Source organism: Tauraco erythrolophus, chromosome 9, assembly GCF_009769465.1.
Source record: "Tauraco erythrolophus isolate bTauEry1 chromosome 9, bTauEry1.pri, whole genome shotgun sequence".
Classification (NCBI taxonomy): domain Eukaryota; kingdom Metazoa; phylum Chordata; class Aves; order Musophagiformes; family Musophagidae; genus Tauraco; species Tauraco erythrolophus.
Window position 1 is genome coordinate 8,232,338 of NC_141473.1, and position 24,053 is coordinate 8,256,390.

General features: G+C 38.7%; 2 protein-coding genes across 2 annotated transcripts in view; one reads left to right on the plus strand and one right to left on the minus strand.

The window, feature by feature from the left end:
• The window catches only part of SHTN1 (shootin 1), a 55,319-nt gene extending 54,920 nt beyond the window's left edge, over positions 1-399 (plus strand). Inside the window, 2 exon segments of the mRNA XM_086616801.1 lie at positions 196-362; positions 365-399. Coding sequence (XP_086472927.1) covers positions 196-362; positions 365-399 — 202 coding nt within the window.
• A 2,291-nt stretch (positions 400-2,690) lies between these two features.
• On the minus strand, positions 2,691-24,053 carry ENO4 (enolase 4). Its single transcript, XM_086616803.1, is given in 19 exon segments — positions 2,691-2,854; positions 4,925-5,042; positions 5,604-5,671; positions 6,635-6,815; positions 9,132-9,232; positions 9,235-9,271; positions 11,015-11,182; positions 13,179-13,225; positions 13,954-14,032; positions 15,414-15,545; positions 15,772-15,941; positions 17,711-17,742; positions 19,738-19,762; positions 19,765-19,810; positions 19,812-19,897; positions 19,900-19,927; positions 21,157-21,236; positions 21,239-21,283; positions 23,882-24,053. Coding segments are annotated over 19 exon segments (1,779 nt in total).

Below are 24,053 nucleotides of genomic sequence, written 5' to 3' on the forward strand. Positions count from 1 at the left end.
GTGATTCAGGAGAGGTAGTGTGACTGTTGTGTTTTGTGAACTACCATCTGTATGTGACAGCTGGAAATCTTCTAGTTTAGTAGACCTGTCCTGGTCATAGGTGCTACTAATATAGAAATTATTTTCTGTATATATTATTTCTCCTAAATGTGTGAACTCTTCTCTACATTCATACATTTATTCTCTTTCCTTTAGATCAACTAGTCATACAGAATTTACAAGAAAAGCTTCTAGCAGTGAAAAAGAGACAGAATCCATTGTGGTTTTAGATCCCGTTTCCACCGGTGGGGATCAGACGTCTGAAAACACGCTGAATCCGAACAAAATGAAAGAAGAAAAAAGCAGGCCACTGCATAAAGAAACTGAGAAATAAAAGAAACAGACAGTTCTAACTGTTAATTGTTATTCCGAAAGGCTGTATCTTTTGGGAATCTCGATCTGGACATGTGAATTGCTTAGGTGTGTGACTAGGGGCTGCGGTCTGTACTCCAGTTTTCAATAATACAGATTGAACTGGTCTTTTGTATGCAGTTTTGTTACATGCATTAAAGTGTTCAATAACTATGTATTACTCACTATCACTTTCCCATTTTAATTTCACAGGTATGGTTAATATTTTCTTTAAAACTCTATTTGAAAAGGCTTTTTTAATTATTCTCTTGTTGAGAAGATACCATGTCAAAAGCCCCTCCTTAAAGCTTGCCAGAAGCCCCTTGCATCCCTCTTGATCCGGACAGGTTCAGGTTACACCCTGCGAAGGGGATTACACACACATCAGCTTTAGTATGGGGTGTATTGCTAATAATAAAAAAAACCCAGGTTTTAGACACATTGCTTTAAAAATATTTTTCTGTCTACTTAAAAACAAGTTGTTGTAGGTCTCCTTACTGCTGCTCCACACATGCTCCTTTGAGGAAATGACAAGCACAAGCAGAACGCTTCCGTTGCAGATTCCCCAGCGGACAGCTAGCCCAAAGCCTGAGAGCAGAGGCAGTGCTGCCTGTCGTTTTGGTACCGAGACTTGTGGTAACGAAAGCCAGAGTCAAAGCTCGTGGATTGGGATTGGTGCTCTCCTTTGGATTAAAAGCTTTTCAAATGAGGATTTATCTCTGCTGTGTGTAACACAAAAAAAACTCAGAAAAGTTTGGAACTGCTGCAGCTGCAGTCTGTATTTGCTGCTGCGAAAAATAAGTTATCCTGGGCTCCCGTGAGCACGGAGTACATTTGGGATTCAGTCATTCTAGGATGGCAAGTTATTTGGAATCAACATTTTGAGAACTCCCAGCTGAAACCTCACAGCACTAACAAATGAGGCTTTGCTTCGAACCTGGTTCGCACTGGTGGCATTAATTTCTTTATTAGGTAACACTTTAGATGTCTGTATTTGATGACACAAATCCCAGTTTCCCTCAGCCCTAATTTCCTACGAAGACAGTGAGATAGGTACACAATTGATTTGCTCCACTGCCAATCCACGTTCCATTGCAGTCTCTTTTTAAATTCAACACCGCGTCTCATTCTTTGGTAACGAAGGAACAGACGTAATCAGGGATTTACCTAAAGATCGGTGTAGCTGAAATTGGGTGCTCAAGTACTGGAACGCACTTGGGTTTTTTTATTTAATGATTAGAAACAGTGATAGTAGTGAAGGATGAATGTTCCGAGTCTGTTGGTTTGGTTCTGCATGCAACTGTCTGGTGCTTTTCCTAAAAATAAAATGATAGTAACGAGTGTGGTACGTTCACATCTTTTTTGGTGTTTTTGCATGTTTGCTAAAAAAATTTTGGGCTTGGTCTAATTACTGAACTACATAGAATTCCTAAAGCTGGGGAAATTTGTCTCTCACTGATATCCTCATTTCTCGGGGGGAGGAGGGTTGGTTCTGGTCGTTAATTTTTCACTTAGGCATCTGTTACACTGAATTTAAAATGCAACACTTCATATATGTACTTTTCCTCAAATTATTGCTACTGTATTATATGTTCAAGTTTTCAAATTATACAAACCCCAGAAGTTTTTAAGAAGTATTGCTTTTACTGAAACTGTTACCTAGGACAGACATTATCTATTTATCTTTCCACTGTTGCTTATTAAAGAGACTCCTGACAAGTTTCCCAGACCTTGTGAAATTGACTTGTTATTCCCTGCCTTGGAGTGAAGCGAGCTTCCCAGTGATGCCAATTCAGCTTTGCCCTACATTTGGGGTTTGCACTGGTGCACTTGTATTGATAGCTAGAACTGGAGCAAACTTCCCTTGTAGGCTAGATCTAAGAGCAGCATTGAGGGTGTGTGGGGGGATGGAGCAGCCTAACAGTCAAGGCCTTTGTTTTTTGTAATTTTTTTTTTTTTTTTTTTTTACTGTTTGTCAATAGCTTGCTCTTTGTATGGAGAGAGACTTCAACTTTCCCAAAACAAACATTTAGTTTTGGACCTAACACAGAAGTATTTGTTTTGTCAGTTTGTAAATAAGGCACAGAATTTCCTGATGTTTTCAAACTAGAGCCACTGCTCAGTTAACTTGGTTTTAGCTGAAAGCAACAGCATCCTGGGAAAAGAGCAGCTCATATCTGAATGCTTTTAAAAATGTTTAGCTAAGGTGCTGGAAAATAAATGGATTAAGGAATAGTTATGAGTTTCTACTAGAATTTTTTTTTTTTTTAGAAATTTATCCAAATGTTAATGTTGACAACTTAGGTCAGCGTGCTGTTCTCTGGGAGCTGAGCAGCAGGCTGCGATCCTGCAGGGCTGGCTGGGAGAGCTGGGAGGCAACAAATCCTGCTTCGGGGGACTACAGAATGTCGTTTTTCTGGCTGTGATTCTTCAGCAAAAGCAATAAATTCAAGAACTGGTTCACCTGAAATAGAAAAGAAAAAGAAGCTTGTTCTTATGTTTCCTGTAATCCGGTTTCTTGTGATGTTCTCTGGTGCTCTCGGATTTTTAAAAATGCCACGTGATGCTTACGAGAGTCTCTAAACACCTTTAAAACCTGGTCCTTAGAAACATAGGAGCAACAGCCCTGCATGTTGATTACAGGATTAGGGCATGGTGCACAGCAGCTGGAGTTTGGATATTTATTGCATTCCCTTCACTAATCAAATCGTTTCACCTTGCTGCCCTTTTTTTGAACACCCATCTTCTGGGCTGGTGCTCTTGCAAAAGTTCCCATCAGCTGACCGTGCCTCTGCTCTACCCCAGCCTTTAACACCACGTAAGCTTACAGGCTCGGATGTTGCTCCTGTCGTTTGCACTTCACCTCTGCTGTTTTCCCAGTTCTGACACTGCTTCCCCTCCCTCACCACCCACCCAGTTCCTTTTCTTGTCCCCCACACAAGGCCCACCCTATCCCATACTGGCTACTGGGCTATAGGGGATACTTTGCAGCAAAGGGAAGGGCTCTGTGGCTCAGCTCCGAGCAGTTCACACGCCTTCCAGGTGCATCTGGCGGCGGAAACACAGCGTGGGTGCTGGGGCTGCGCTGAGCAGAGCCGCCGGCACATCCCGGATTGCTCGGAGCGAGGGGGCCGAGGCAGTAGGACAAGCCGAGGCCGCGGGCTGTCCCAGCGCTCCCGGCCCAGCTGCGTGCCCTGCTGGGTCGCTCCTGGGAGCACTCCTGGTGGGCCAGTGTCACCTCCCATCTCTGAGCCACTCACAGAGTCCTCTACTTCCCGGCTCCCGGGTGTATTCCAGAGCTCGCAGCCCAGACAGATGAAGGGTTTGGTATGCAGCTCAGACATGCTATCTCAATATTTCCCTGCTGCTGATTTAGTTATTGGATTTTATCCTGCCAAACGATTAACGGCTTCAGGAATTGTTGCTATTTCATTTTATGAGATACAGGTTTTAATATTTGTCAGATTCCAGCTTTCTGTTCAGGCTATACCATTTGAATAGGGAATATATTGATAGTGCTGAGGCAGTTAAAACTCAGAGTTCTATAATCATCTGTCTTGTTTTTGAAAAGTGCATTCTGTGAAACTACTTAGCAAAAAAGAATTTTTGGCTATGTTTCAATTTTTTTGCAATGACTATACATGAGCAAGGGGGAGATTTCAAATACTCAAAGAATACTGTCGATATTTTTTTTTTAATAAAAACTTTGTTCTATAGCGTGCACGTCAAGTGCTGCTATCCTATGTATGGGAAATTGAAAATCATAAGAAACAGTGGGTAAAACGACTCAATTCTTCATTTTCTTTTTCTGAAGCATAATAAATTCTCACAAACCCTTTCCTTCCTTTCTTCCTCTCCTTGTCTCTCTGCCTCCCCTTCAACTGTATGCCTTTATTCTGCCTTGATTGATACCTGAGCAAGTGAGAATGGCTCTAATGAACTGTTAAGCATTTAACAGTGCAGAGTATGGTGTAAAAAGAAGATGCAGATCCTGAAACTGGGGCAGATGCCTACAAGTGGCTAAGGCTGAATGTGCCTAGTCAGCTTCGTTTTTTCTTGGGTTTTATTTAGTGCTTGCCCATGCAACTGTAGCTTTCCAAACACATTTTGCTGGAAATGTAAAAAAGAGGGTTGTGAAATGAAGTTTTGTTAGCAATATATGTTTAGGGGCTTGAGGGAGGTGGGGTATTTGGCCTAAAATCCTGTTCTGGCAGCTTTTCGCCGTGTTATATGCATGGGTTTTGTTTTGTTCCTTTGCACTGTGGGCTTCAAGACTCCAACCAATTAATTCTGGAAAAAAGCTTAATGTAGGCTACTCTTCAAGAAGGGGTCTATTTTAACATTCATAAACAGATAATCCATTAGGACAACAATATACATTGTGGCAAGTGCTATCCTAGGTTTTTTTTGTCAGCACTTATTTATAGTCTTTTGATTTCGCTCCCTCCTGCGGTGCAGTTTCAATCATTCTCCCTCCAATCTTTGTTCCCGTATTCATTGCAAGCTGAAAACAAAGTAAGAAAGAAGCTCATACGTAGCGTTCTATTCTTGGCCAGTTCTTCCTCTATAGCAAGAAGGCGGTTGTATTTGGTCACCCTTTCTCCGCGGGAAAGACCTCCCAACTTGATAAACCTGGCACCCAGTCCAACAGCCTTAAACGAGAAAGTGCACGCTTTAAAACTGCACGGTTTGGGAAGTGAAGTCATTCCTAATTATTAAACACAGTAGCCTACTTCTAATTTAACACTCTTATCTTTCTACAGATAAAAGCCCTCCTTTAAACAGAAATAAAATCTCTTCATGAAAGATTTGTTGGATGCAAACAATAATTTTCACTGGCGTATGAAATGAAATTTTGTTTGCAAATGTAGATTTAATCCGAAAGACTAAATACATTAGTGTTAAGAGTTTTTGCCTAAAATATTATTACTACTCAGAAATGTTTTAAGTGACTCGCACTTTTTTATAAACTAATGCAGCCGAAATAGATCATACACACTTTTGAATATACTCCGTGCTTTGGCAAATTTCCTGTGTTCTCTTCAAACTCAAAGATGAACTCTCTGTGAGGACAAAAAGCAACCCTCTAGAAAAAGCCCATTTTGTAAAACGTCGTTTCTTTCTCAGCAGAAACAGGCTTTCTCCTTAAAAAATAGTTCATGTTAAAAGCAGTGTTTTGGCAATTCTGCAATTGAACAGCTCTCAGTACTTACCAGATCCACAAGGCTATCATCAGAAGATTCTCCATCTGGACTTCCTAATATGGTAATATGTCTTTGACCTATATATAATGGAGTGTAAAACCTTCATTAGTGTATATTTTATATCTTCCACACAGAAATTGTTGGGACTTTTCCTTCTTTTTTACCATTGGGCTATCTAAGCTTAAACACAAACAGGCGTAAAGCCAATGAAACCCATGTCATAAAGATGTAAACTACGTTAGTTTGCTGCATTAACACTACTTTTTATTTTCAGCATAGCTGAGGGAATATCTAACATCCTATCCTGATTTCTAGGTCTCTCACTGATGTGTCTGGCAATGTATTCCACAGGCTAGGAGGCTGTGCTGTTTATTTTAAATGTGCTCCTTACTACAGTAATGATTTTTCTTCACTGTAAAAGAGAGTTTGCCATCATGACTGAATGAAATCTTTAAGTTGCTATTTACTCGCTTTGATACGGTGATTCTGGGCTTTTGAAGGAATAAGGAAGGGACTTAGATATATTAAATTTGTCCATCTATTCCTTAGGCAGAAAAATGAATAAGAAAAATTGATACAAAGAGAAATCTTACAGATGAAACTGCCCGAGTTCTTAGTACTGTCACCACAAAGGCTCAGTAGTACGTGGTCAATATCTATGTAAAATGCAATCATCTCAAACATTTTGGACTTGTTTGGATTTCTTAACACTAGTATTAGTCAAATTCAGAATACTCAACTACATCTTTTTTTATTTTGTTCAGTTCTGATATCTAACTGTATGACACTGAGCTGCAGTGTCACAGGGCACCACAGTGTCACAGCATCCACAGGGTACTGACGGCAGCTGAAGCCTGGAATGCTGTTTTAAGCACCTGAACAGAGGTTTGTGAATCAAAACATGAATTTCAGTTTCTTCTGACAGGCACTTTCTAAATCAGAAGCAGCAATAATTAAATAAGATGTAGTATTTGCAGGTGTAGCAACACTATTTATTGATTTGTGGGGTGTGAAAGTCAGCCTTTTCTCCCTCTACTCACCTTCTAAGAGTCCAGTAAGTTCTACGAGGTCTGAGACCTTCGTTTGGTTAATATATTTTAAGACAACACCACTGCACGTTGGTATGTTTATGGTTTGGTCAATTTTAAGTTTGGAAATACATGTGGCAGCATCTTCAGCAATCAAGTAACATTTGGAACCAAGAGCACAACAATATTATTCCTTGTTGTCGGTCCTGCATAAACAATCAAGTAAATAACTGGAGTTTAGAAAACTAAATTGAATGAAAACCCTAACTGAGGAGGTAAAAAGTAATTTAAAAAAAAATTAAAAATTTGGATTTAATCCTAAAGATATCCTTCATATAACATACTATATTTTATACTGTATTTTAAATCTACCTAAGAAAAAACAGAATTTTGCTAGGATTTTAAGATTTTGATAAAAAACCTAAATTCTAATCTGGAATTAATTAAAGCTAGTTGCACACAAGTATAGTTTAAAATATTTCAAATTAAATTAACTGTAGAGTTTGCTATTTTGATTTCCTTCCTGAGATTTATTTAATGTTAATGGAATATAAAATAATTTTCTATTGTTTTATTCAGAGGACTCATTGTTGTGTTAATATTTTAAGTGTCATAACATTTGTTTCAATACAAAATAACGAAACAGGAGGCAGTCATAGACTCAGTGACACATATCAAGACAGGATGATCAGAGCTGTAAGACTGACGCGTAGGGAACAGCAGAATACAACACTCTCTCCAGCACAAGCTCCATTTTTAAGGGTCTTTTTGATTTTAAAGCATTGTCCACATGGTGCTGAGATTTAAGGATAAAAAAAGGACAAAGGATATAGAAATAATTTGAAAGAAGAAATTTACCAATTAATTTGCTTTCTTTTTGTCCACAGAATGCACAGTTCTCACATTAAAAATTAGTTTTCTACTTAGTAATTCTGAGAGTAATAATCCTTGGTCTGCAGATCCGACAGACTTTTGTACCTATATAGTTGCAATCTGTATAAGGGTAAATTCCTATGAGGATTTCAGCCCATATGTAAGCAAAAATGAAGTTTTTGACATCTGAACAAATGTTTAAACTTAAGCACTAAGTGGTCTGCTGTCTGGTGATGAATTGTTGAATTGGTACCAGAGCTAATCCTCACGGACCTAATTATCTGTGGCAAAGATGAGGCACGGGTGAACTGTAGATTTGCGAGGGGGAGGACGAGGAGAGGCAAGTCCCTTAACAGTGTTCTATTTCAAACTGTACTTCACTATCTGCTGTAATGCTCCTGCAGATTTTCATATTGCAAATATTTTCTTCGAAAGAATTCTCAAGGAAGTTTGCAGCCCTGGCAGGAGCGGGGAATAATCTGGTGTTTTGGAACATGGGTAGTTCAGAGAGACGGACTGAAACAGCGCAGGAGGCACGGCTGACTAGAGTGAGTAACAGTAAGCACAGATATTTGAAAAATAAACTTTTAAAGTTCCACACAAGAACAAAATCAGATCGATTTGCAGTTCATCTGGTTTAGAATTATTGATTCAGGTACTGGGCAGATTCACAAAGATCACATCACTTTGCTTCCCCCCCCTCAATCACGGTCTTCATGTTTTGTTCATGAAAACAAACCCCACGTATTTTTTTAAAGAAGATAAAGTGTGCAATTCAACAGCAAGAACATTTTTTAATTGTGCACGGCAAATCTAGGTCTGTGATTGTAGGTCCTGCTACAGTTAAGTTTTTATCTTTTTTGTAATACATGGAAACTTAATCTCATGTATAAATGCTAATATTTAAGGTTAGGCAATCTGTTTCTTTCATCCATCTATAACTTGATAACAAGTTGTAATGTAACTACTTTTGTTGTAATGTATTGGCCGTACTAAATTAACTCCTCTAAATTTGATCACAGTGGTAAATACGAGGTATCTTACTTCAGCTTTAAAATTCTGCCAAGAAATGCTGCCAGGGACAGGTTTATTCTGGCTTTGGATATAAACTCATCATAAAGGAGTAACAGCAATTTTTTTTTTTTTAGTGAGTCTAAGGAATATAGAACTATGTTCATTTTTTTTTCTCTTTGTATCAATTTCAGCTAATATAATATAATATATATATATAATAAATATAATATAAATATATATAATAATATATAATATACACTTGAATTTTATAAATTTATTTTATAATTTGAATTATTAATGTAAGAATGAAAATGTAATAAAAATGACAGTGGTTTTAGTAAGTAGAATCAGAAAAAAGCATTTTCTTGTAATTCTTTAAAATATGTACTGACCACATGCTTTCATGCCAGGATTATTTTCTGTCAGGAATTATGTCAAAGTATAGAAAAATTTAGAATTATTATCAATAGCAAATATGCAAATGAATTGCTAAATACATTTTTATAGTGATATGTTGCCCAAAGACTCCAAAACCAGAAGCTTTGTGTTTTATATGTTTGTGAAAATGTGAAAAATTCAGTGAGATGCCACTTAACAGTATTATCAGTTTTTCAAGGACAACAATGTGGTATCTTACCTCTTTTCTTAAGGGATCCACTAAAGCAATAATAAAAGGAAATTTATTAATCAGTTCCACATACATGTCAACCATTTCATCAGGACTTTGAAGGTTCCAGTGAGTATTTCATATTTTCCTTTAACCTAGAAAGTAAAATAAAACCCATAAAAGATAAGGAAGGTAATACTTCAAACCCAGAGTACTAGCACAAGCACACAGATCTGGTGACAGTAGTATCTCTATTAAGGTGGTGGACTGTGAGTTCTTCAATAAACACACATTCACTTGTCCGCTGTACTCTGAGTGTCAGCACATTGTTGTAGAAAACTCTGCCTAAACTAACAGTGGCTCATGCCAAAGTCTCTAAAAGATGCCACTCTCAAAAGAAGGGAGATCTATTTCAGCATTTTCTAGGCAACACTGCTGGTTCTATGCTACTTTATGATAAAGTTAGCAATATTTGACATTTTTATTGAACCTTGCTGAAAAATCTCACCTTTCACTGCCAAAAAGAGTTAATTTTTTTGTCCTCATTTTCATAAAGAAAATATTGCTATGGGATAAATATTGCTATGCTCTTTCCCCTTTCAAAAAAAAGACTAGTTTAAAAACAGTCTCATCACTATGGGAAGCACAAACTGCAGCACAGGAGGATTACTGAGTGCACGTTGTCAGACTATGCCAGAACATCCACTGCTTTGGTAACAGAAAGTTATGGAATTACTGGTAAGTCGTTGGTTAAGATTTTGCTCATCCTGGTGTAGGATACCGATATCAGGAATTGTCAGGAGCGCAACTGCTTACACAAAATATTAATAATGGAAAGTTTGTCAGTACAGTACACCCAAACCCACAAAATCTCCTGAGGTATTCATGGAATAGGATGTTTCTTTCTCTGCTTAGAGAGAAACCTGATTGGTCATCAAACAGGGGCAAGAACTTTAAGACTTTGGCTGGAGATAAATAAAGTTTTTCATATTAAAATCTTGAAAATAAATTAAAAAATGAGTGTTGATACACAATGAGATGAATGTTAGTGGGTACACGCACATACCATAGTAAAAATACGGACAGGTCACGTTAGTTTGAAAAAACAACAGATGTAGTGTAATAGAATGGAGAAAGAAGGATCTAGTGGAATTAGAGAAGTAGACTTGTGTAAATAATTTCTTGTTCTTCACCATGAAAGCAAGGTGGGTAGAAGATAATTATTTCATTTATACCTTGTGGCGAAATGAAGAAAACCAGAACCCCAAGATACGTCGCTTAATACTTTAACTCAAAATTGTCTGAGATGTAACGTCCAATGATGCTGGTTCGTTACACAGAGCATGTAGCAGGTGTTTGCCCAGCAAACCAGCTTGCTGCATTCGACACACGCTGATCCGAAAAATCTTATTAAACAAATAGAGAAAAGGAGTAAAGCTGGCTTTTACTCCTTAAATGCAGGCAGGCCTGTCCCATTGAATGATTAAAGTTAAATCATGAAAGTCTCAGAGATGCCTGCAGGCAGGACACAAGCTGTACTGGGGTCCGCCCAGGGCCACCGAGCCTTATCCCACGCGAGGTGCTCCACCAGCACGCTGGTACAGCTGCGGAGGAGCAACACCTGTGTTCCCACTGCCCCCGCTGCTTCGAGCTACCAGGGGATGTCTGCACGTCTCGTCCCCTTGCACTCACGATCAAATAACATATCTACTAAGCTTGTAGGACTGATTCGACCGTAATTTATAAACACAGAGACAATTCTTTTGGTTTGCTTGATTGCTACCTCAAAAAATAGAGTTAGAGCTTCTAGATGAGTTTGCAATGTGATAATGAATAATGCTAACAAATAGCTACATTCCTTTTAAAACCCAACAAAATAGATATTGAAAATAACTTACGTAATCCATCAATTCGTGAGCAGCACAATTTATTGCTAAATACAGATCTGTTCCTAGCTTCAGACCTACATTGTTGCAAGCTGTTTGCATGAGCAGTAGCAGTTGTTCCAGACTATCGCATCCTGTTATTAGGCAACCTAAGTGTGATATTCTTTTTAAGGCTCGCGGCTGAAAGTAAAACAAAATAATCACGTTATTTGCACACATGTATATACATAATACTTACATATGTTTTCACGGTCATTTCAGTCTGCATTCAGCCATCAAAATACAAATCTGTTCTCAGAAATTGCATTAGCAACTTTAAGGACAATTCTCTATGAACCAGGAGTAACCAGGTGCTAACGAGTAGAGAGATAATAGTCCTTGGAAATACTCGTCATGTAGTTCTCGTTCTTGTATGGTCAGTACTGGTTTACAAAAAGATTTTAAAGGCACTTAACAATCACTGAGTTGTCATGGGTGCTATGTAGAAGTTTCCAGTGCTGTGGACCATCCCTTTACCACAAAAACATATTCTCCACTTTTAAACAGCTTTTACTCATTTATCCTCAACTACAGCTTGATATTGCCTCCATGGAGAGTACAAGAAACACTGGAATCTTCCAAGACTTCTTGCTCCAAGAAGGAGCAAATTTCATAGAGGGGCAATACCTCTAGCACGGCTGTATGGAGTTGTCTGCTTCAGGAACAGTGCTCCTGGACACGAGCCCCAAGCAGAGTTGCACTGAGCAAATACTTCGCGTGCCCTTCTGTTCTCAGTTTTTTTGTAGGTTTCTCAAACTCCGATTTTTAACTTTAAAGTCTGTGAATTTTTGATTATAAAGAATGACACTAAATTGCCCAGAAAGCAGCAGGATAATCCTGATTTAGACTGGAGAAGTCAATTGGAAAGCATCAGTTTTGACAAGAGTTAGAGAACTAACCACAGCAGACAAAACACAGGCTCAGCTACAGAGAATATGTAAATATTCCTTCACATAAAAAATTAGGAAAAAACGTAGGTCAAATTGTTATGAGATTATTTTGTAATCTCTGCAAGGAGAGACAATCTATTTAACTTGTTGCTTTTGGAACACTAAGCTGCAGCAACAGACAGCAAAATGCTGCAGTCTTCCTGCATTTAATGTGATATAGAGGTTAAGTCTGCATTTTCATGTGATTTTCAAGGCACCCATACGTTGTGCCTTGTTACATTCTATTAAAGCATTGTTTATCCTTATAAAAACATTCTTTTTCCCCCTAAAAAGTTCAAACTTATCAGTTTAAAATTTAGTCTCACTACTATCTCCTTTAGTTTTTTCCTACTGAAATAAATGGATTTTTTTCAGAGAAGCTAATGCATTGTTTCCTTGTGCATATCTTAAGGAAATATTTTAACTTGCACACATATGTGATAAGAATATGGAAATTACTCACCAGAAAGCATTGGCCAGCTGCTTAATAATGATGAATTTTGAGTTAAGCAACAAAAAATAGGATAACTTTTGTTCATCCTCTCTTTTGTATACTCCACAACAGCAACTATTCTCACCTGATAATATTTTAATCCTCTCAGAATGGAGAGCAAACACCGCATGGCATTTCCTTTCCACTCTTTGGAAAACTCATCTATGAACTACAGGTTTTGAACTGATAAAAAAAGATCATTCGAATCACATAAAATAATGTCATGTGCACTATTGTGAGTGTTGCCCTTTAGCTACTGGTTCGTATCTGCCATTATCTATAACCTCAAACAGGAACTGGGAACTTAATGCAGCATGAGTAAGAGGGGAGTTATGCTCCCAGAATTAGGAAACGGCACAACATGCAAGTCTTACAGGTAAGTTATATGGCCTACATGGTCAAAAGGGCATGTGCTCTGCTGGTGCTACAGGCCTGCAAAATGCTATTTGGATAATACACCAGGATTTCTAGATGAGAAAATGACCAGATTTCAGAAGAATTTCCCGTTCCTGTTATTGTTCCACAGAAAGGGAAGGTATAGTCAGAAGAATCCAAATTCTTATGTAAAATATGAGCATTTGGAATATTTAAAAGTCTTGCCTTGACCTTTCCAAAATGGTAATGTAGATTAATGTTTCTTTTCTTAAGAACATTTTGGTTCCCTGCTGTTGTTAATACCTTGCTGAAGGCTTAAAATAAAAATCTCTTTTCTTACCAGAGCTTTCTTCCCTGTGTTATGTGCTCTGCCTTTCTTACTGTCTGCTAGTTGAGGACTGGGCTGTTCAGAGTGAAAGAAGAAAGATATCAATTCCATGGAAAAGTCCAAAAATGACAGAGACCTCAGGATTAAAGAAAAAACCAACGGTTGACTGAATTTTGATCCAAAGAGATTGGAAATATTGAAGTTAGGATATAGCTTCTATTTTGTCTTGAGTACTATCAGCAGCTATTCAGTTTCATTTTGTGGTGGTAACTCAAATCAATGTTTATTTTATGTCGGCATCACCCCAACCATCATTTGTTTTTCAAAAAGTTCTCACCCAGCCTATCAAAAATACAGGGCATCTCAGAAATGAGAATCTAGACTCCATAACTGGAGAAACCCAAAACCTCTCTTTGCAAAATGCAGATGCACATATCAAGACTGATATACTACTACAGTAATAGTACCTCGAATAATGCATGTTGCACATGTGTGAGACTTTCCAAGACCAGAACCATATATTGTATATTCACTGTGAGACCATTCACTCCCAGTATACTTCTTCAGGTAAACAGGAACTCTTACTACGCTTAGAACAATGTTTTTTCTATCTGTGTTAATTTAATATCACCAAATGGCCAATGCTGTATTCACCTGTCAGAGAAACACATCATCTGTTCCATGCCATAAGACTAAGCCCGATCACAGGCTAAATGTTCCATGTTTAAGCTTAAAAAGACAATAGTAGTAGAAAGACCAAAGGAAGTACATCACATTATTATTACACATTTTTGTTGTACCACTTTGCCTGGAGGCTCCAACAGTCTCATCATTTCTTTCTGAATATCCAGAACTCTTTCTACGCCCTGAAATTAAACAATAGTAATCTTCAAAAGAAAGATAAATTATTTCATTTTTGCAGCTTAAATCAAAGAGAGAGAACACTTAATTCTAAATGCAAATCTTAACATAGCCTTTTTTAAAAAACGCATAGACTTCCTAACAACACAATCCCTCCACCCACAAAATGCAGTCAAGTGTCCAATGAGAAAGGGTTAGTAGTAGCGGAATGCACAGAAACATTTGATCATGCTGCTGAATGGGATAGCAAGAAAAGCGGTTTCTTCCCCAAAAGGAACTCTTCCCAAATCTAACAAGTGGTACCTGGTTCTGTGTAATGTCCGAGATTATGTTCACAATTGTGACTCTATCTATGACTTCCTAACTGGAAACTCTGACAAAATTGAATGTATTTACCTTTAGAACATTTCTACTAAGCAGGGAAAAAATCACTGTCTTCATTTTAAACATTGGGAAATGGAGAAACACTCCATTAAATGGATCCATTGCTTTAATGCAAGACTCTTTCCTTTACAGCTGAGTTAGTAAAGGTTTCATGCTAACTTTGTGCATCACGTTTCAGATTTTCTTAAACTGTGCCAGTAAAGCAATACCGAAGGGGGCAGAAGTCAGTCACAGCTGACACACATCAGCTCAGGACAAATGGCTACGATTTTTGCACTGCAGCAAACAGATTGCTGCTCTCCCATGAGCACTAGGAGGCATTATGTCTTTGAAAGGTACAGAATTAGCAACCTTATTAAGAGCTCTTGGGACAATTCTAAAAAGTTAAAGGAAAAGGAAAGAGAATCGAGATCAGCTGTTTTTCAGGTCACCAGCCAAAAGCAAAAATCACAGCGCTAATGTAGGCATCTTCTGCAGATATGTTCTTTAATGCAACACGTGGCTAAACAAAAGAGAGGGTTGATGCAGTTTTTCCTGCCTCTTTTGTTCTGTTTTGTATACCCTTCTACCTTCACAATTTCATTTTTAAAGCAATTATTCCAAAAGATTCTATGCTTTCCTGTGAATTTGTTATAAGTTTTGTTGGTTTGTATGTTCTATCAATCAACATCTACTAATGTAAAACCACATTCTAAACAAATCTCTTGTTGTGTAATGCAATTCCCCTACATCATCTTCAATGCACTGATTTTTTACTCTATACTAACACTACATTTTTAACTTGAAACCTTCCATCTGTCTTCTTTTAAATCTTGAATCTTCATCTACTACTACTTTTAATGTTCCTTGTGTTAGAATTCTGCACTAACATTTGCCTTGCAAGCAAACAAAAAGGAAAAATACAGTTTGTAAGGTCTATATTGGAAAGATCTATACTTATGTATATATATGGTTTATACTAAGTCTATAGAATACATTTATAAAAACAAAATGAAACAATACCTGTTTGAGTGATACCTGAACTGGTGGTATCAGCATAACTTCTTTCACTAATTTCAGTTTTGCAGGTGAAATTTTTTCACAGTTCAACAGAGTAACCATTGGGAGTGGTAGAGTCATTTCTTTAGGTGAAACCTGTAATTGGGGGTACCACATGAAATGAAAAATGTTAAAATCAGAATAATTTCTCATATATTTTTACTGTGGCACAGGGTTCAAAGACTGCTACAAGCAATGGTCTTAAGGGTGTATTCTATGGGGTATATTTAATACCACCGCCATGAGGGACTAGCAGCTTCAGAATTCTAGAATAATTGTGGTAAGTGGGATAAAATAAACAAATTACAAAAGTGACATGTACCTGATCATGTTTTAGCAGTGCAATATGTAAGTACAGTGGGATATGGCTAATGGTGGCACCAGCCTTAGCTATAGCAAGTGATGTTCCCCCAATGGCTAAGCTGCCACAAAGCACGGATTCAACCGGTTCTGCAGGTGGGATTGTCCTCTCTGCAACTGACATCTTCTTTCCTACGAGACAGAGTAGTAGCTAAGTATTTTCTTGGTTTAAAACATGAGTTTATGTATCACAGTTATATGATAAATACGATATTGTCATTTCAGTATGTACTCAAGGTACTACAAAAGAATCAGTTCTCTTTCTAAAATTTAATCTTGTCAGTTGTTTTATATGAAACCTTACAAGTAAGCAAAATATCTGTCCTCACTCTGGTGTCAAATGTATTTCAAATTCATTTCTTTTGGAGATCTTTCAGCCACTGAAATCTCTATTTTTATTATCTATGTTTATATCCAGTAATGTTATTCATTTTTCAGGTTCCTTTCACAGGCATGACTTCAGTATTCTTCATCATCCTTCTTAGACGCTCAGCTTTTGCATAGACAACTTGGAAGATTACATTATAACCTGATTGGGAGTACACATACTTGATTTCTTTTAAAAATGACTGTGAAAAAAATGTAGGCCTACTACCATTAACTTTCCAATGAGAAAAGAGGTCTTTTAAATATTCCACATGCATAGTCTTGTTAAATTTTCAAAAAAACTTATTTCTCTTTCAGATACAGTAGAGTAACTTTTGTCCAAATTCCTGAAACCCAGCAGTTCCCACTGTCATATTTCTTGCCTACCATGCTTACATGAACATGTACAGTAAGCACCCAACCGAAATAAGTGATCTGATTCTCAAGAATTATATGCATTGAGTACTTTTTTGTAAATCTGACCAATAGATTAACACATAGTTCCTAACAGGAGTGCCACACAGGCTTTGATTTCAATAAAATATAATACTACATGATACGTATGAAAATGTTCTTAATAGAAACTTAACTGGACATGCAGATTAGATTATACATCACTTGCATACCATACACAGGTTCTACACCTCTGACACAGAGAACGAAGAGCTACACACATAGATGCAACTCTGACAAACTGCAGTGTTTGGCAGAGATCCTTACACTGCACTGCTTTGTAACCTGCATAAATCCCAGCACAGGTGCTACCTCGGAAAGCACTTGCTACTGGAAGTCACTGTCTGTTAATGGTCCCCTGAAATAACAAGTAGCTTTATAATCATTGGTTCCTACAGTCAGGTATTACTACAGTTAATGTCACAAACAAATACAAAGAAAACACAATATTGAAAAGAAGCAGTACGTGTATCAGCAGAAGCTTGACTAGAAGTGTTAACATTCAACATGACATCTGGATGGACCTGACAACTGCAGATGTCACATTTCAGGCCAAAGGTTAATTTTCTGATTTTCTGTGCACACATCTAACATATTAATTGGGGGGGGGGGAGGGGTGTACTGACAGTATATGACCATTGAAACTAAACTGATAAGAAACAATAATTTGCCAAAATTTTCTGCCGTTCCAATAACTGATAATTTTTTTTTTTTTTTTCTGAGAGTAAGGCATATATGGAGGTAACACATGGTATTTTTTTCCTTCGGAGTTTTCTTTTTTAGCCACATATACTTACCCTGTTTCTCCACTCTCACACTATTTTTTCCTTTAATAGCATTGTTTGCGTACTTCTTTGTACTGCACATCATTCCCATCTCATCCCTTCTTCTTTCTCTTTTAATTTCACCTTATTTCCTCCTTTTCTCAGTGTTAGCAAGAAACTTCCCTCCCTCCTCCTTTTAATTCTTTTCAACTTCTATCCTAATTCTATTTCTGTTTTCCTGTTCAGTTCTGTGATTCCCTTTTCTTTCCTTATCATTTTTATTCTTCATTTGCATCCTCCTCCATTCTTATTCCTCACTCTGAAGAGTAATAACCTCCTGCCTAAGCCAACTGTAAAACAAAGGCAGAAACTCTGTTCAACCAATGCACGTGAGTGATGAGGAAACTCTGTATTTTCCCCTCTCTCATTTCGGCAGTAGAAACTGCTGTGATCAGAAAGGTTTAGGAAAGAGTAACCAAACTGTTTGAACATGAGACACTCTCTTGTGTTCTGAAGTATTCAGTGTCCACAGAATACTTCAGAAAGTATTTTAGCACCTTTATCAATATCCATATTGCAGAAAATATTAAAATCAAATAAACTAAAACCTGGCTTTCCTGCTTTTTTTTTCCCAGGTAACGTTGTTGCTGATGAGTGCACGAAGTGCAAGAGTGGCTTCTGCTTCTTCTTCTTGCTTTTGATTTCTTTTTTTCTTCTACCGTTTTTGCAAAGTATTCACTGGGGAAAGGCATAAAGATTACAGGCTCAAAACATTGTTAGATGTGTGACAAGCAGACACAAGACACGGGCTAAATAACATGCTAAGAGGTGAATTAAGGGCATCTATTGAGCTTGTGTCATAGACTCATTGTGTGAAGCTGGAAAAGTCAATAAATAACATTATTTTTCGGTAGTCATCTGCAAGCGTTGGTTAAACAAAAAGAATCCCAAGCAAGTATTATAAACCTTAACACATGCTTTCCAATCACACTGGTTTGGAAAGTCAGCTCTGTGCAGACAACCTCAGCGTGAAGGATGGATTTGCTTTGCATGGGTAGTAAGGGATCCTGTCAGAACTTCATGACACACAACAGCTTTGCCCAGGTTGCCAAGCCAATAGGTCAGTTGTGCACTGGTTATCTACGTGGCCGCAAGCTCAGAAGTGGCTGAATTTCAATTACATGACATCTTCCCTGCCCATGGCAGGGGGTTGGAACTAGATGATCTTTGAGGTCCCTTCCAATCCAAACCGTTCTATAATTCTATGATACATGCACGAAGTGGAAACTGCATTCATGGGTCACAGTCACCCATTCAGGCAAACTGAGTATGTAAGATATATAAAGAAGTGTAAATGATGTATTAAATCTTATTCAGACTCACTTCAGTTGAAAGAATTTCTTTCCAATTGAGTCCTTGTTCCCTTCATCAAAGTTTCCCCAAAGCTAATGCATGTGGAAGGAATTAGGTCTGTTGGCCACAGTCCAGTGTTAAGTGTGGCAGCCCAACCAGTTCCTCTGTGGATGCAGTGTCGTTCCCCTCAGTGATGTAGCTGAAAGAAACACTTCCAGCTACAGAAGAGGATGACAGGCCATACCACTGCTTCCAGGGTGAAGAAAGCCATAATGTTGCCAGGTAACTCCTCTAAGGTTACCATAAAAATACATTCAGATACATCTGTGATACTTTTAACTTACGTCTTTTTTCTGATAAAAACAGACTTATTTCTTTGAAGTGAAGAATACGGCCACTCTTTTCACTTTGGGACGCTCTCAAGAATGTTTGTATGAAAAAATAAACATGGATGTTTAATAAAAAACTATGTTCCAAAGAAACTAATTGGCCCAAGTAAGAGGCCTTTTGGAGCAGCTTGCTCAGAAAGAAGACTCCACCAGAACCTTAAAACTGTTTGTATATACATGTTTCCTGCGGATTAGCTCAATGCAGAAGACACACACAGCCTTTGGTACCACTTGCGTTCTGCAGTGCGATGAACAGAAGTGGAGTGGCCGTCTGAAAAAAACATCCTCACTGGATTAAACTGGCACTGAATGAGTTTCTTAAAGGGAGGCTTTGACTAAAGAACTTGTTCAGGCATTTTTTCCTTAGGGACTCTTATTTTGAATCTCATATAGGAAACCTTGTAAAAAACAGCATGATTTTCATATCGTAATTATGAAAAAAGTAGAAATAGAACAGCGCAATGTATCTGAGATCACATCCTAAAACTATATATAAAAAATAGTAGAAAACTGAATTGAAATATTCTATATGTTTTTCATTTACAATATAAATCGACAGTGTATATTTCAAATGCAGTAATTTGCATAATATGCAAGACCTACCCAAGCACCTTATCAACTTTACACTGTCAGTAGGCTCCAAGTCTCTTAACATTGCGTTCAGTGACTCATTGACCCCATTCCACAGCAGTGTTAACAGAGTCACTTTTCTCTTTCTCATCAGATTCAGTTGTTTCAGGTAAAGCGTTTTCAGGTATTTGAGATGAGAACACATCACAGTGGAACAAATCCTCTGCAAAAAAAATGCAAAAGTCTTAGGGACACTATTTAATTTCTAAATTGTAAATGTCATTTGAAAGACTAAGAAGTATATGTCCTTACCAACTCTACAGGTACCCTCTCTCCAAGTTTACTGTTTGCTCCACTTATCTTTTTCCATCCAGCACCTTCTTCCTAGTCCTCATATACTTTGGTAACCACAGATGTTATTCAAGTTTCTTGACCTAAATTATAACTACTTAGGCAAAAACCTCCTGACAGGATCTGCTTTGCACATATATTTTGTTATCAGAATAGAAGGAGCTATTTTAAAGACCATACAGTCACTAGGACATCTTCTACTGCAGCTGTTGATGGCCTGTTGTAGCCATGATTCATCAGCATTCATGCTTAATGCTATCCCTCATCATCAGCAATATTTTGTCTTACCTGGGTAATTAAAACTTACCTTTCTGTACTGCTGAAGAATAAATGATACTTAAGGAAACTCACTTAATGAAAGACATCATTTACAAATATCACAGTTGCCTGCATTAGTAATATCAACTCTACACGCTGTGAAGATCTATGAAATTATATTTAACTCAAGAACGAAGTGAACCATAGCTTAACTCGGAAAAAGTAAAATAATTACTCCATAACAGCTAAATTTGCAAAGACAGTATCTTGAATATTCCAGGTTAAGGGACAGATGGCAATGCACCATCAATTTTGCATTGCAGATGCTAGGTGGACATGTTTGGCTTCAGTATCACCCATATCAGCCTCTTAGCTCAGGGTAAAAAAGTGCCTTCATCAATACTGTGTTTTTCACCTGTACTGTATTTTTCTGAAACACTGTCATACAAACAGAAATACAAGGATCTGAAAATAAAATAAACAGGGAAATGATCTTACAGGGCTAGATATGGGGTGTAAGGGAAAGCTACATGATCATTAAGACAGACAAAAATTCAATATACAAAGATGCACTGTCACATTCCACTCAAAAAATAAAGACAAGTACTGTCTAATTCACCAAAAATAAAGTGTTATAGTTGCTGCCACTGTCTAACTTACATGACAAGGCTTTTTTCTAAGTTACAACACTCAACTGTTGTCTGAGTCACAGAGATTGATAGCCTTTCATTAAAGATGGAAAATGAAACGTTCCTTACGATGTGAGTAGAATAGTACCATCCCCCTGATACTGTCTTATTAAAATAAAATAAAAAAAAAAAAACAGGAAGAAGCAGCTCATACCTTCTCACAGTTTTTAACTGTACAGTATATTTCCACTTCTAATGTTGGCTGACCAACTCCATCGAGAACTTTTCTTCCACTAAATTGCATATTACTGGAGCTTTTGAAAATTTAGAAAAGTATTAGCCTTAATGAAAGAGAAAAGAACTTCATTAAAAGACAATTTCTATGCAAAGAGGTTTTTATTCCATTAAATATATTTCAATCAAATCCACCGTTGAGAAAGCCATTTATACGTCCCATGTTCAAAATACTTCTGTTACACTGCACGTTTACTTCTGTGTTATCTGCTTGAGAATGAGGTTACAGAGAACAGATCCCAAAATGGAAGTCCAAAGCCACATCCAGGTTAGACAAATACGAGTTTTATTTGGCAAAGTTAGTGACGAGTATCACAACCTCCTTAATCCTCCTGGAAAACAGGAATTTGTCCAAAGCTTTCTTGGCTTTACAAACTATAACAAAAATAGTCATTGTGCTACTCATGAAACTCATTCCTATTAGAATCCACATATCCTCCCCTGTGCAGTGAGCTGCTATAAAATGATTTTGTCTGTGGATAAATCTTGAAAAAATACATGTCTCTATTCTCGTCAAAGGAGAAAAGAAAGATACTGGACAAGAAAAACTCTTAGGAATCCATACAGAACTCTGGCTACATCCTAATGTTATATTAAAATTCCCTGTGGCATGCTTTCATTTATTTATCTATTAACAAGTATTTATTAAGCTTTAGAATAATATTGTAATTTTTTTTCCCTAACAAAAATAATAGAAACAATCTTTAATCAAAATCCTCCTGCTCAGAAAAAGTTCTCACGTGAAATGCTACGCATAAAATTTTGTATGTGCTGCAAACAGGGAAAAATGGAAAGTATTTTCAGAATACCACTTCTGGCTTACAGAAAGTACTTAATCTAGATATCTAACTATGTTTCAAGGCCATTTCATCAAATACATATGTACATATGTCTCAACACTCAACTAATGCAATATTAAAGATCTTCATAGCAGAAGATTTAATCTGGAAGGAGGAGAAGTTTTTCTGCAAGTTCCTCAATGACAATGACACACCACTCCTTTCGTAGACTCCTCTCCTACAGAACAGACTTGATGGAAGGTTATTCCAAACTCTCCTAATTAGAAGTGGTTTTTTGGTTGGACAGCACTGAGCTAACAGGGCTGGCACAATTTTAAGGAGTTGTGGGTATGCCACACACAGTAACACAACACAACTGATGTAGCTAGGGGTCATGACTCCACAGGAAATCTGGAATTTTGGGTTAGCAAGCTTCGAGCCCAGGTCAGAAAGGTGAAAATCTAGACTTCTGGCAGGCAGAGTTCTCTTACTTCTTCCAACATGGTCTTTAATGGGCCTGTTGAACTGTCACCATCCACTATGAGTATATATCTGGGGCTCTGTTCGTATTATTAAACACTGATGTTGCTTTTAAAAGAAGGATTAAGTTGCTACCTGAGGTTTACTACATACTCCTTACTAATTTCTTTCTTTAGTCTGGTATAGAGATGGTCACCAAACCATGTCTTACCAACAGGAAAACTAGGAAACACCTACAGCTATATGGAAGAGGATCACACCAAACACCAAGCAAAGCAAGAGGTATTACCAGTCCTGGTCCCTTCCACTGGCAATGGCAAAACAGTTGGAGATGGGAAATGGTGTACAAATTTTTTTAGATTGAGGCTGGTGAGGCACTGGAACAGGTGCCCAGAGAAGTTGTGGGTGTTCAAAGCCAGGTTGGATGAGGCTTTGGGCAACCTGGTGTAGTGCAGGGTGTCCCTGCCCATGGCAGGGGGTTGGGACTAGATGATCTTTGAGGTCTCTTCCAACCCAAACCATTCTATGATTCTATGTAATGCTATGTTTCATTCCACAGCCATTTTCACATCAAAGAACGTAGGAGAAATTATTTTTTCCAAGAGTTGCTCACTATTGTATTGTTGACAATTCCAGTATCACTACTAATAGAGCTTTCATTAGGACTACTGGCCACAATATTTTGCCAACTGGGAACAGATAAAATCGGTCTGATTCTGGACACTTCCACTGAGGCCCATTTGCTTTAAGAGCTGCAGTGTGAACAGCACCCAGTCTCTTGCTGCCACTGGGCTGAGACATCACCACGCTGAGCAGCACTTTCATCAAGGACGTCCATCGGTGCCCTCATAAGGTAACACACTTTGTTTTAGTGTTGAGATGAGCAACCAGCACAGGACAAAGAGCCCCGCTGCTGCGGAAAAGTATGTGTCCCAGGGTCAAAGCGCCACTGGTCACAAACACAAAACCATCGCAGGCCTGGCCCGAGTCATCGGGAAATTATTTAAGCTCAATTGCAACCAGAGGCATCGAGCTCCTCGCACCAGCCTGTCGGCTGATCGAACCCTTGGGGCGGGCAGGCAGCACCAGGGCGGGCAGCAACCCTTTGCCTGAGGGCCGGAGCAGCGGGCAGTGGGCTACGGGGACGGCCCGGCACGGCGAGCAACCGCGGCCGCCCCGGGAGCGCCGCTCGGCCGCCTCCCCCCTCCACGCCGCTCCTCGCACCCCGAAGCGGGGCCACGAAGGCGGCCGCCCGCCGAGCAGAGCCCCCTCCGGCCCCGCCAAAACCCGCCGCGAGGGGCGGCGGCCGCTCAGCCCGCGCCAGGCGCGGCGCTGCGGGCGGCCTCCCTCGGGAGGAAACCGGGGCGCCGCGTCCCCTCCCCGCGCTACCAGCTCCCCGTAGAGATCCGCGGGGCGCCGGGTGGAAGAGGGCGTTGAGCGCTTCCTCCATGCGCTGCGGCACTCGCTGGCCTCGGTAGTACTCTGCCGCCTCCTGCCGCGGCCCCTGCAGCCTCCGCTGCTGCTGCTGCTGCTGCCGCCGCCGCCCGCGGGGCTCCAT